The sequence below is a fragment of the Oncorhynchus gorbuscha genome, unplaced genomic scaffold (assembly GCF_021184085.1).
Source record: "Oncorhynchus gorbuscha isolate QuinsamMale2020 ecotype Even-year unplaced genomic scaffold, OgorEven_v1.0 Un_scaffold_1666, whole genome shotgun sequence".
NCBI lineage: Eukaryota > Metazoa > Chordata > Actinopteri > Salmoniformes > Salmonidae > Oncorhynchus > Oncorhynchus gorbuscha.
In genome coordinates this window covers 1,933-15,195 of record NW_025746381.1, presented here as the reverse complement: position 1 = coordinate 15,195, position 13,263 = coordinate 1,933, and the positions used below count along the sequence as shown (strand labels likewise).

Genomic DNA, 13,263 nt, shown 5'->3' with positions numbered 1-13,263 from the left:
TAGGGTTAGGGTTAGGGTTAGGGTTAGGGGTTAGGGGTTAACATGTAGAGAGATTAATGACACTGGGTTAGGGGTTGGGGTTAGGGTTAGGGGTTAACATGTGGAGAGATTAATGACACTGGGTTAGGGGTTGGGGTTAGGGTTAGGGGTTAGGGTTAGGGGTTAGGGGTTAACATGTGGAGAGATTAATGACACTGGGTTAGGGGTTGGGGTTAGGGTTAGAGGTTAGGGGTTAACATGTGGAGAGATGAATGACACTGGGTTAGGGTTAGGGGTTGGGGTTAGGGGTTAACATGTGGAGAGATTAATGACACTGGGTTAGGGTTAGGGGTTAGGGTTAGGGGTTAACATGTGGAGAGATGAATGACACTGGGTTAGGGGTTGGGGTTGGGGTTGGGGTTAGGGGTTAGGGGTTGGGGTTAGGGGTTAGGGTTGGGGTTAGGGGTTGTTGACCGTTTGAGACAGAACTGTGAACAGACAGGACTCTACTCTGAGTAGGACTGTTTGATGAGACAGAACACAGACACCCATACTATCATACTGAATAGAACAGGTCTTTGACAGCCTTTATATAATTATACTCACCCTGTGTGTGTGTGTGTGTGTGTGTGTGTGTGTGTGTGTGTGTATGCGCGCGTGTGCGCGTGTGTGTTGACAGGTTTGCAGGCAGGCCGGGAGACTACGTCTATGTTTTTAATGACTACCGGATGGAGGAGGTGAGGGGGGGGGTGTTAGTGGAGGGGGGTGTTTGTATGCTAATGTTCTTGCTTACAACTTACTGTCTGGCCTCTGTCATACTCTTGGCTCTGCCCCCCCCCCTCTCTCTCCCTCTCAGTGTGCCCCTGGAGGCTGTTTAATAGAGTTGTGTATTCAGCTCAGCATCATCATGGTGGGGAAACAACTCATTCAGAACAATGTCTTTGAGATCGGCATCCCGTAAGTACACACACACACACACACACACACACACACACACACACACACACACACACACACACACACACACACACACACACACACACACACACACACACACACACACACACACACACACACACACACACACACACACACACACACACACACACTGCCCTGCCCATTCCTCCTCTATATCTGCCATTAAGGACATTCTGCTGAAGGACATTTTCTCTCCTGACTTTATGAGACGAACATCAATATCAGGGGTTTAATATTTTAATGTTAGGACGTTCTCTATTACTCTGTGATGCTTCACTGGGGATCATAGTGGCTCATAGTGGTTCATAGTGAGTCATAGTGGCTCATAGTAGTTCATAGTGGCTCATAGTGGCTCATAGTGGCTCATAGTGTCTTATTTAATATTTTAATGTTAGGACGTTCTCTATTACTCTGTGCTGCTTCACTGGGGATCATAGTGGCTCCTAGTGGCTCCTAGTGGCTCATAGTGGCTCATAGTGGTTCCTAGTGGCTCCTAGTGGTTCACAGTGGCTCATAGTGGTTCATAGTGGCTCATAGTGGCTCATAGTAGTTCATAGTGGCTCATTTTAATGTTAGGACGTTCTCTACTACTCTGTGCTTTCTCACTGGGGCTCCTAGTGGCTCATAATGGTTAATAGTAGTTAATAGTGGCTCATAGTGGCTCATAGTGTGTTATTTAATATTTTAATGTTAGGATGTTCTCTATTACTCTGTGCTGCTTCACTGGGGTTCATAGTGGCTCCTAGTGGCTCCTAGTGGCTCCTAGTGGCTCATAGTGGTTCACAGTGGCTCATAGTGGTTCATAGTGGTTCATAGTGGCTCACAGTGGCTCACAGTGGCTCATAGTGGTTCATAGTGGTTCATAGTGGCTCATAGTGGTTCACAGTGGTTCATAGTGGTTCACAGTGGTTCATAGTGGTTCACAGTGGCTCATAGTGGTTCACAGTGGCTCATAGTGGTTCATAGTAGTTCATAGTGGCTAATTTTAATGTTAGGACGTTCTCTACTACTCTGTGCTGCTTCACTGGGTTTCATAGCGGCTCATAGTGGTTCACAGTGGCTCGTAGTGACTCGTAGTGACTCGTAGTGACTCGTAGTGACTCATAGTGGCTCATAGTGGCTCATAGCGGCTCATAGTGGTTCATAGCGTCTTTTTTAATGTTAGCATATTCTCCATTACTCTGTGCTGCTTCACTGGGGCGCATAGCAACTTATAGCAGCTCATAGTGTCCTATAGTGTCCTATTGTGTCCTATTGTGTCCTATAGTGTCCTATTGTGTCCTATTGTGTCCTATAGTGTCTTCGAGTTTCATGGTTCTCTTTCTCTCTGACTCCATCTCTCCTTTTCTCTCTCCATCTCTTCCTCCCTTCTCGCTCTCCCTCGTCAGTAAGTTGAAGAAGTTGATCCGAGCATGGAAGGGTAAGGGGATTTCATTGGAGGAGAAAGAGGAGCAGCGTGCCAGACCTCCTCAACAGTGGAACCTGGACTACACCCTGGTCCCCTTTGAAGGACTGACCCCTGAGTACATGGAGATGAGTGAGTATATAGTAACAGTAGATAACAGAGGTGAGGAGGTCAGGTGATTAACTAGACACCTGGACCATACCACCCTGCCTCTCTCTCCCTGTTACCTGGACAGAGACCATACCTCCCTGTTACCTGGACAGAGACCATACCACCCTGTTACCTGGACAGAGACCATACCACCCTGTTACCTGGACAGAGACCATACCACCCTGTTACCTGGACAGAGACCATACCACCCTGTTACCTGGACAGAGACCGTACCACCCTGTTACCTGGACAGAGACCGTACCACCCTGTTACCTGGACAGAGACCGTACCACCCTGTTACCTGGACAGAGACCGTACCACCCTGTTACCTGGACAGAGACCGTACCACCCTGTTACCTGGACAGAGACCGTACCACCCTGTTACCTGGACAGAGACCGTACCACCCTGTTACCTGGACAGAGACCGTACCACCCTGTTACCTGGACAGAGACCGTACCACCCTGTTACCTGGACAGAGACCGTACCACCCTGCCTCTCTCTCCCTGTTACCTGGACAGAGACCATACCACCCTGTTACCTGGACAGAGACCGTACCACCCTGTTACCTGGACAGAGACCGTACCACCCTGTTACCTGGACAGAGACCGTACCACCCTGCCTCTCTCTCCCTGTTACCTGGACAGAGACCGTACCACCCTGTTACCTGGACAGAGACCGTACCACCCTGTTACCTGGACAGAGACCGTACCACCCTGTTACCTGGACAGAGACCGTACCACCCTGTTACCTGGACAGAGACCGTACCACCCTGTTACCTGGACAGAGACCGTACCACCCTGTTACCTGGACAGAGACCGTACCACCCTGTTACCTGGACAGAGACCGTACCACCCTGTTACCTGGACAGAGACCATACCACCCTGCCTCTCTGTCTCTCTCTTAGGCTTGGTACACTTACAGCTCATCTCTTGGCTACTGTAGATTACTTTATCACTGAACCTCATCCCAGATCCAAGATGGCGTAGCAGTTCAAACGTCTTTGTCTTGTCGTGTCCCGTGTATATATCTTGGGCTTGGTACACTTACAGCTCATCTCTTGGCTACTGTAGATTACTTTATCACTGAACCTCATCCCAGATCCAAGATGGCGTAGCAGTTCAGACGTCTTTGTCTTGTTGTGTCCCGTGTATATATATATTTTTTCCTTCGTATATATTTCTTAGATATTTTTAATATTTTTAACCTCAGTTTCAACATGCTCTCCTACAACCCGCCACCCAATGTGGTATGGATCTGCTATTTTCTATACTGCAGAACCGGAACCCCCAACAGGAGATAGCCAGCTAACTAGCTACTAGCTAGTAGTCAGTTAGCCACTGCTAGTGGTCATCAGCTAACCTGGTCAACTCCTGGCAGTCAGCATAGAGCGAATCAACCCAGATCATACCGGACTGCTTTTTCTCCACATCTCCGGTTTCCTACCGCAAGCTCTGAACCTTTTCACCTGGATCATCACAGCCAGCTAGCTGCTATCCGAGTGGCTACCCCCTGGCTAACGTCTCTGTCCCAACACAAACACCAGTGAGCCTGGAACTAGCCTCGTGCTAGTCCCATCTCCCAGCTAGCTGCTGTCCAAGTGGCTACCCCCTGGCTATTGTCTCTGTCCCAACACAAACACCAGTGAGCCTGGAACTAGCCTCGTGCTACTCCCATCTCCCGGCTAGCTGAAGAGGTCCATCAGCCACTCCTTGGGCTACAATACATATTTTGCCAATTGGCCTGGACCCCTTTTACTGCCGACACTGAGCCCTGACGATTCCATCACGACTGGTCTACCGACATAATCTGCCGAGGGGTTTCAACAGGCTCCTCTGTTGCGACATCCCCTGAAGGCCCATCTGCTAGCCTGCTAGCCACGACCCGCTAGCTGTTTAAAAATATAAATATAAATATATGCCATTTAGCAGACGCTTTTATCCAAAGCGACTTACAGTCATTGGAATGGTCCTGGGGAGAACCCACTACCCTGGCATTACAAGCGACCTTCAGCCAGAAGGAATTTGAAGAGGACCTTCAGCCAATTTCTTGGCCTACAATACCCATTTTGCCAATTGGCCTGGACCCTTTTACCACACGGAGCCCTGCTGATCCATCATGACTGGTCTGCCGACGTAACCACACAAGGGGGCTACAACAGACTTATTCCGTTAAGATGTCCCCCTAAGGCCCTTCTGCTAGCCCCAGTCTGCTAGCTGTCTGAATGTCCGTGTCTCCAGCTCACCTAGCTTCCCACTGGTCCCTATGATCACTCGGCTACACATGCGTCTCCCTAATGTCATTATGTCTTGTCCATTGCTGTTTTGGTTAGTGATTATTGTCTTATTTCACTGTAGAGACTCCAGCCCTGATCAATATGCCTTAACTAGCAATTTTGTTTCACCTCCCACACATGTGGTTGACCTCACCTGGTCTAAATGGTGGCTCGATAGACAAAACCTCTCTCATCGTCACTCAATGCCTAGGTTTATCTCCACTGTATTCACGTCCTACCATACCCTTGTCTGTACATTATGCCTTGAATCTATTCGTCCGTGCCCAGAAACCTGCTCCTTTTACTCTCTGTTCCGAACGCACTAGACAACCAGTTCTTATTGCCTTTAGCCGTACCCTTATCCTACTCCTCCTCTGTTCCTCTAGTGATGTAGAGGTTAATCCAGGCCCTGCAGCGCCTAGCTCCACTCCCATTCCCCAGGCGCCTCATTTGTTGACTTCCCTAAACCACTTCAGCGAGCAGGCCTTTCTAATCGACCTGGCCTGGGTATCCTGGAAGGATATTGACCTCATTCTGTCAGTAGAGGATTCCTGGTTATACTTTAAAAGTGCTTTCCTCACCATCTTAAATAAATAAGCATGCCCCATTCAAAAAATGTTGAACCAGGAACCGATATAGCCCTGGGTTCTCTCAAGACCTGACTGCCCTTGACCAGCACAAAAACATCCTGTGGCATTCTGCATTAGCATCTAATAGCTCTCTGTGATTTGCAATATTTCAGGGAAGTTAGGAACAAATATACACAGGCAGTTAGGAAAGTTAAGGCTGGCTTACCTCCCCATTTCTCCTTCACCCAAATCCAGATAGCCGATGTTCTGAAAGAGAATCTGGACCCCTACATATCAGCTGGGCTAGACAATCTGGACCCTCTCTTTCTGAAACTATCCATCACAATTTTTGCAACCCCTATTCCTAGCCTGTTCAACCTCTCTTTCGTATCGTCTGTTATCCCCAAAGACTGGAAAGCTGCCACAGTCATCCCCTCTTCAAAGGGGGACACTTCTGTCCCTTCTTTGGACACTGTTAACTAACCTCCAGACGAGCTTCAATGCCAGACATCTCTCCTTCTGTGGCCTCCAACTGCTCTTAAATGCAAGTAAAACTAAATGTATGCTCTTCTGCCGATCGCTGCCCACACCTGCCTGCCTGCCCGTCCAGCATCACTACTCTGGACTGTTCTGACTTAGAATATGTGGACAATTACAAATACCTAGGTGTCTGGTTAGACTGTAAACTCCTTCCAGACTCACATTAAGCATCTTCTAGGTTCTGAACTCAGGGTGGGTCCCCTGCTAGGTCCTGAACTCAGGGTGGGTCCCCTGCTAGGTCCTGAACTCAGGGTGGGTTCCCTGCTAGGTCCTGAACTCAGGGTGGGTCCCCTGCTAGGTCCTGAACTCAGGGTGGGTCCCCTGCTAGGTCCTGAACTCAGGGTGGGTCCCCTGCTAGGTCCTGAACTCAGGGTGGGTCCCCTGCTAGGTCCTGAACTCAGGGTGGGTCCCCTGCTAGGTCCTGAACTCAGGGTGGGTCCCCTGCTAGGTCCTGAACTCAGGGTGGGTCCCCTGCTAGGTCCTGAACTCAGGGTGGGTCCCCTGCTAGGTCCTGAACTCAGGGTGGGTCCCCTGCTAGGTCCTGAACTCGGGGTGGGTCCCCTGGGTAGGTCCTGAACTCGGGGTGGGTCCCCTGCTAGGTCCTGAACTCGGGGTGGGTCCCCTGCTAGGTCCTGAACTCGGGGTGGGTCCCCTGCTAGGTCCTGAACTCGGGTGGGTCCCCTGCTAGGTCCTGAACTCGGGGTGGGTCCCCTGCTAGGTCCTGAACTCGGGGTGGGTCCCCTGCTAGGTCCTGAACTCGGGGTGGGTCCCCCTAGGTCCTGAACTCGGGGTGGGTCCCCTGCTAGGTCCTGAACTCGGCGTGGGTCCCCTGCTAGGTCCTGAACTCGGGGTGGGTCCCCTGCTCGGTCCTGAACTCGGGGTGGGTCCCCTGCTCGGTCCTGAACTCGGGGTGGGTCCCCTGCTAGGTCCTGAACTCGGGGTGGGTCCCCTGCTAGGTCCTGAACTCGGGGTGGGTCCCCTGCTAGGTCCTGAACTCGGCGTGGGTCCCCTGCTAGGTCCTGAACTCGGGTGGGTCCCCTGCTAGGTCCTGAACTCGGCGTGGGTCCCCTGCTAGGTCCTGAACTCGGGGTGGGTCCCCTGCTAGGTCCTGAACTCGGGGTGGGTCCCCTGCTAGGTCCTGAACTCGGGGTGGGTCCCCTGCTGGGTCCTGAACTCGGCGTGGGTCCCCTGCTAGGTCCTGAACTCGGGGTGGGTCCCCTGCTAGGTCCTGAACTCGGGTGGGTCCCCTGCTAGGTCCTGAACTCGGGGTGGGTCCCCTGCTAGGTCCTGAACTCGGCGTGGGTCCCCTGCTAGGTCCTGAACTCGGGGTGGGTCCCCTGCTAGGTCCTGAACTCGGCGTGGGTCCCCTGCTAGGTCCTGAACTCGGGCGTGGGTCCCCTGCTAGGTCCTGAACTCGGCGTGGGTCCCCTGCTAGGTCCTGAACTCGGCGTGGGTCCCCTGCTAGGTCCTGAACTCGGGTGGGTCCCCTGCTAGGTCCTGAACTCGGGGTGGGTCCCCTGCTAGGTCCTGAACTCGGCGTGGGTCCCCTGCTAGGTCCTGAACTCGGCGTGGGTCCCCTGCTAGGTCCTGAACTCGGGGTGGGTCCCCTGCTAGGTCCTGAACGTGGGTCCCCTGTGGGTCCTGAACTCGGGGTGGGTCCCCTGCTAGGTCCTGAACTCGGCGTGGGTCCCCTGCTAGGTCCTGAACTCGGCGTGGGTCCCTGCTGCTAGGTCCTGAACTCGGCGTGGGTCCCCTGCTAGGTCCTGAACTCGGGGTGGGTCCCCTGCTAGGTCCTGAACTCGGCGTGGGTCCCCTGCTAGGTCCTGAACTCGGGGTGGGTCCCCTGCTAGGTCCTGAACTCGGCGTGGGTCCCCTGCTAGGTCCTGAACTCGGCGTGGGTCCCCTGCTAGGTCCTGAACTCGGGGTGGGTCCCCTGCTAGGTCCTGAACTCGGCGTGGGTCCCCTGCTAGGTCCTGAACTCGGGGTGGGTCCCCTGCTAGGTCCTGAACTCGGCGTGGGTCCCCTGCTAGGTCCTGAACTCGGCGTGGGTCCCCTGCTAGGTCCTGAACTCGGGGTGGGTCCCCTGCTAGGTCCTGAACTCGGGGTGGGTCCCCTGCTAGGTCCTGAACTCGGGTGGGTCCCCTGCTAGGTCCTGAACTCGGCGTGGGTCCCCTGCTAGGTCCTGAACTCGGGGTGGGTCCCCTGCTAGGTCCTGAACTCGGGGTGGGTCCCCTGCTAGGTCCTGAACTCGGGGTGGGTCCCCTGCTAGGTCCTGAACCGGGGTGGGTCCCCGCTAGGTCCTGAACTCGGCGTGGGTCCCCTGCTAGGTCCTGAACTCGGGTGGGTCCCCTGCTAGGTCCTGAACTCGGCGTGGGTCCCCTGCTAGGTCCTGAACTCGGCGTGGGTCCCCTGCTAGGTCCTGAACTCGGGGTGGGTCCCCTGCTAGGTCCTGAACTCGGGGTGGGTCCCCTGGGTCCTGAACTCGGGGTGGGTCCCCTGCTAGGTCCTGAACTCGGGGTGGGTCCCCTGCTAGGTCCTGAACTCGGGGTGGGTCCCCTGCTAGGTCCTGAACTCGGGGTGGGTCCCCTGCTAGGTCCTGAACTCGGGGTGGGTCCCCTGCTAGGTCCTGAACCCGGGGTGGGTCCCCTGCTAGGTCCTGAACTCGGGGTGGGTCCCCTGCTAGGTCCTGAACTCGGGGTGGGTCCCCTGCTAGGTCCTGAACTCGGCGTGGGTCCCCTGCTAGGTCCTGAACTCGGGGTGGGTCCCCTGCTAGGTCCTGAACTCGGGTGGGTCCCCTGCTAGGTCCTGAACTCGGCGTGGGTCCCCTGCTAGGTCCTGAACTCGGGGTGGGTCCCCTGCTAGGTCCTGAACTCGGGGTGGGTCCCCTGCTAGGTCCTGAACTCGGGGTGGGTCCCCTGCTAGGTCCTGAACTCGGCGTGGGTCCCCTGCTAGGTCCTGAACTCGGCGTGGGTCCCCTGCTAGGGTCCTGAACTCGGGGTGGGTCCCCTGCTAGGTCCTGAACTCGGGGTGGGTCCCCTGCTAGGTCCTGAACTGGCGTGGGTCCCTGCTAGGTCCTGAACTCGGGGTGGGTCCCCTGCTAGGTCCTGAACTCGGGGTGGGTCCCCTGCTAGGTCCTGAACTCGGCGTGGGTCCCCTGCTGGGTCCCCTCGGCGTGGGTCCCCTGCTAGGTCCTGAACTCGGCGTGGGTCCCCTGCTAGGTCCTGAACTCGGGGTGGGTCCCCTGCTAGGTCCTGAACTCGGGGTGGGTCCCCTGCTAGGTCCTGAACTCGGGGTGGGTCCCCTGCTAGGTCCTGAACTCGGGGTGGGTCCCCCTGCTAGGTCCTGAACTCGGGGTGGGTCCCCTGCCAGGTCCTGAACTCGGCGTGGGTCCCCTGCTAGGTCCTGAACTCGGGGTGGGTCCCCTGCTAGGTCCTGAACTCGGCGTGGGTCCCCTGCTAGGTCCTGAACTCGGGGTGGGTCCCCTGCTAGGTCCTGAACTCGGGTGGGTCCCCTGCTAGGTCCTGAACTCGGGGTGGGTCCCCTGCTAGGTCCTGAACTCGGGTGGGTCCCCTGCTAGGTCCTGAACTCGGGGTGGGTCCCCTGCTAGGTCCTGAACTCGGGGTGGGTCCCCTGCTAGGTCCTGAACTCGGGGTGGGTCCCCTGCTAGGTCCTGAACTCGGCGTGGGTCCCCTGCTAGGTCCTGAACTCGGGGTGGGTCCCCTGCTAGGTCCTGAACTCGGGTGGGTCCCCTGCTAGGTCCTGAACTCGGGTGGGTCTCCTGCTAGGGTGGGTCCCCTGCTAGGTCCTGAACTCGGGGTGGGTCCCCTGCTAGGTCCTGAACTCGGGTGGGTCCCCTGCTAGGTCCTGAACTCGGGGTGGGTCCCCTGCTAGGTCCTGAACTCGGGTGGGTCCCCTGCTAGGTCCTGAACTCGGGGTGGGTCCCTGCTAGGTCCTGAACTCGGGTGGGTCCCTGCTAGGTCCTGAACTCGGGCGTGGGTCCCCTGCTAGGTCCTGAACTCGGGTGGGTCCCTGCTAGGTCCTGAACTCGGGGTGGGTCCCCTGCTAGGTCCTGAACTCGGGTGGGTCCCCTGCTAGGTCCTGAACTCGGGTGGGTCCCCTGCTAGGTCCTGAACTCCCCGGGGTGGGTCCCCTGCTAGGTCCTGAACTCGGGGTGGGTCCCCTGCTAGGTCCTGAACTCGGGTGGGTCCCCTGCTAGGTCCTGAACTCGGGGTGGGTCCCCTGCTAGGTCCTGAACTCGGCGTGGGTCCCCTGCTAGGTCCTGAACTCGGCGTGGGTCCCCTGCTAGGTCCTGAACTCGGCGTGGGTCCCCTGCTAGGTCCTGAACTCGGGCGTGGGTCCCCTGCTAGGTCCTGAACTGGGGTGGGTCCCCTGCTAGGTCCTGAACTCGGCGTGGGTCCCCTGCTAGGTCCTGAACTCGGCGTGGGTCCCCTGCTAGGTCCTGAACTCGGCGTGGGTCCCCTGCTAGGTCCTGAACTCGGGTGGGTCCCTGCTAGGTCCTGAACTCGGGGTGGGTCCCCTGCTAGGTCCTGAACTCGGCGTGGGTCCCCTGCTAGGTCCTGAACTCGGGTGGGTCCCCTGCTAGGTCCTGAACTCGGGGTGGGTCCCCCTAGGTCCTGAACTCGGGGTGGGTCCCCTGCTAGGTCCTGAACTCGGGGTGGGTCCCCTGCTAGGTCCTGAACTCGGGTGGGTCCCCTGCTAGGTCCTGAACTCGGCGTGGGTCCCCTGCTAGGTCCTGAACTCGGCGTGGGTCCCCTGCTAGGTCCTGAACTCGGGTGGGTCCCCTGCTAGGTCCTGAACTCGGGGTGGGTCCCCTGCTAGGTCCTGAACTCGGGTGGGTCCCCTGCTAGGTCCTGAACTCGGGGTGGGTCCCCTGCTAGGTCCTGAACTCGGGGTGGGTCCCCTGCTAGGTCCTGAACTCGGGTGGGTCCCCTGCTAGGTCCTGAACTCGGGGTGGGTCCCCTGCTAGGTCCTGAACTCGGGGTGGGTCCCCTGCTAGGTCCTGAACTCGGGGTGGGTCCCCTGCTAGGTCCTGAACTCGGGTGGGTCCCCTGCTAGGTCCTGAACTCGGGTGGGTCCCCTGCTAGGTCCTGAACTCGGGTGGGTCCCCTGCTAGGTCCTGAACTCGGGTGGGTCCCCTGCTAGGTCCTGAACTCGGGGTGGGTCCCCTGCTAGGTCCTGAACTCGGGGTGGGTCCCCTGCTAGGTCCTGAACTCGGGTGGGTCCCCTGCTAGGTCCTGAACTCGGCGTGGGGTGGGTCCCCTGCTAGGTCCTGAACTCGGGGTGGGTCCCCTGCTAGGTCCTGAACTCGGGTGGGTCCCCTGCTAGGTCCTGAACTCGGGGTGGGTCCCCTGCTAGGTCCTGAACTCGGGGTGGGTCCCCTGCTAGGTCCTGAACTCGGGGTGGGTCCCCTGCTAGGTCCTGAACTCGGGGTGGGTCCCCTGCTAGGTCCTGAACTCGGGGTGGGTCCCCTGCTAGGTCCTGAACTCGGGGTGGGTCCCCTGCTAGGTCCTGAACTCTGGGGTGGGTCCCCTGCTCGGTCCTGAACTCGGGGTGGGTCCCCTGCTAGGTCCTGAACTCGGGGTGGGTCCCCTGCTAGGTCCTGAACTCGGGGTGGGTCCCCCTAGGTCCTGAACTCGGCGTGGGTCCCCTGCTAGGTCCTGAACTCGGGGTGGGTCCCCTGCTAGGTCCTGAACTCGGGGTGGGTCCCCTGCTAGGTCCTGAACTCGGGGTGGGTCCCCTGCTAGGTCCTGAACTCGGGGTGGGTCCCCTGCTAGGTCCTGAACTCGGGGTGGGTCCTGCTAGGTCCTGAACTCGGGCGTGGGTCCCCTGCTAGGTCCTGAACTCGGGGTGGGTCCCCTGCTAGGTCCTGAACTCCGGGGTGGGTCCCCTGCTAGGTCCTGAACTCGGGGTGGGTCCCCTGCTAGGTCATGAACTCGGGGTGGGTCCCCTGCTAGGTCATGAACTCGGGGTGGGTCCCCTGCTAGGTCATGAACTCGGGGTGGGTCCCCTGCTAGGTCATGAACTCTGTGTTGATCCCCTGCCCTCCAGCTGTTTGTTGGTGTGTTGTAGAGGACTACCAGATAAGATAATGACTCGTTCCATACACTTCCTCATGTTGTTCCTTTCTACCACTCTGTGTGTGTTCTCTCCCCAGTTATCCAGTTTGGTTTTGTTTCTCTGTTTGTCGCGTCGTTCCCTCTGGCTCCTCTCTTCGCTCTTCTCAACAACGTGATCGAGATCCGCCTCGATGCCAAGAAGTTTGTCACCGAGCTGCGACGACCGGACGCTGTCCAAGCCAAAGACATCGGTAACACACACGCTTGCACGCACAGATGCATGTCCACACACAGATCCACACACAGATCCACACCCCTCCACTCTTCTCTCACAACTATGTTCTCTCTCTCTGTAGGAATCTGGTACAACATCCTGAGTGGAATGGGAAAGTTCTCTGTCATTATAAATGTAAGTGTTAACATTGGAGCGCACACACTCATTCTGAAAACATAGTGTATTTTTGCACCCTGATGCGATAAAGATAATATTCACCCATTTTTAATGTTATATTGTTTTTCTGCATCTCTTAGTGATGTTCTGTCATTTCCCGGGGTCATTTAATGTTTTCATGTGTATCTGAGCTATTGCCGTTCAAGCAGGCAGAAATCCATCCGGAATGAAGTAGCCCTCTGATAGTCAGTCACTACAATGGAAGTTAATATGAAGTAGCACTGTGATAGTCAGTCACTACACTGGAAGTTAATATGAAGTAGCACTGTGATGGTCAGTCACTACACTGGAAGTTAATATGAAGTAGCACTGTGATAGTCAGTCACTACACTGGAAGTTAATATGAAGTAGCACTGTGATAGTCAGTCACTACACTGGAAGTTAATATGAAGTAGCACTGTGATAGTCAGTCACTACACTGGAAGTTAATAGGAAGTAGCACTGTGATAGTCAGTCACTACACTGGAAGTTAATATGAAGTAGCACTGTGATAGTCAGTCACTACACTGGAAGTTAATATGAAGTAGCACTGTCATGGTCAGTCACTACACTGGAAGTTAATATGAAGTAGTACTGTGATAGTCAGTCACTACACTGGAAGTTAATATGAAGTAGCACTGTGATAGTCAGTCACTACACTGGAAGTTAATATGAAGTAGCACTGTGATGGTCAGTCACTACACTGGAAGTTAATATGAAGTAGCACTGTGATGGTCAGTCACTACACTGGAAGTTAATATGAAGTAGCACTGTGATGGTCAGTCACTACACTGGAAGTTAATATGAAGTAGCACTGTGATAGTCAGTCACTACACTGGAAGTTAATATGAAGTAGCACTGT

The 13,263-nt window shown here is 55.8% G+C and overlaps 1 protein-coding gene across 1 annotated transcript in view; it reads left to right on the top strand.

Annotated features, from left to right (window-relative positions):
* Positions 1–12,465, top strand: part of LOC124023646 (anoctamin-1-like) — an 80,684-nt gene extending 68,219 nt beyond the window's left edge. The window contains exons 18-22 of the mRNA XM_046338002.1: positions 659–716; positions 836–936; positions 2,346–2,494; positions 12,070–12,222; positions 12,328–12,465. Of these exons, the coding sequence (XP_046193958.1) occupies positions 659–716; positions 836–936; positions 2,346–2,494; positions 12,070–12,222; positions 12,328–12,425 (559 nt within the window). The 3' untranslated portion in view covers positions 12,426–12,465. The remainder of the gene's footprint in view (positions 1–658; positions 717–835; positions 937–2,345; positions 2,495–12,069; positions 12,223–12,327) is intronic.
* The last annotated feature ends 798 nt before the right edge of the window (positions 12,466–13,263 follow it).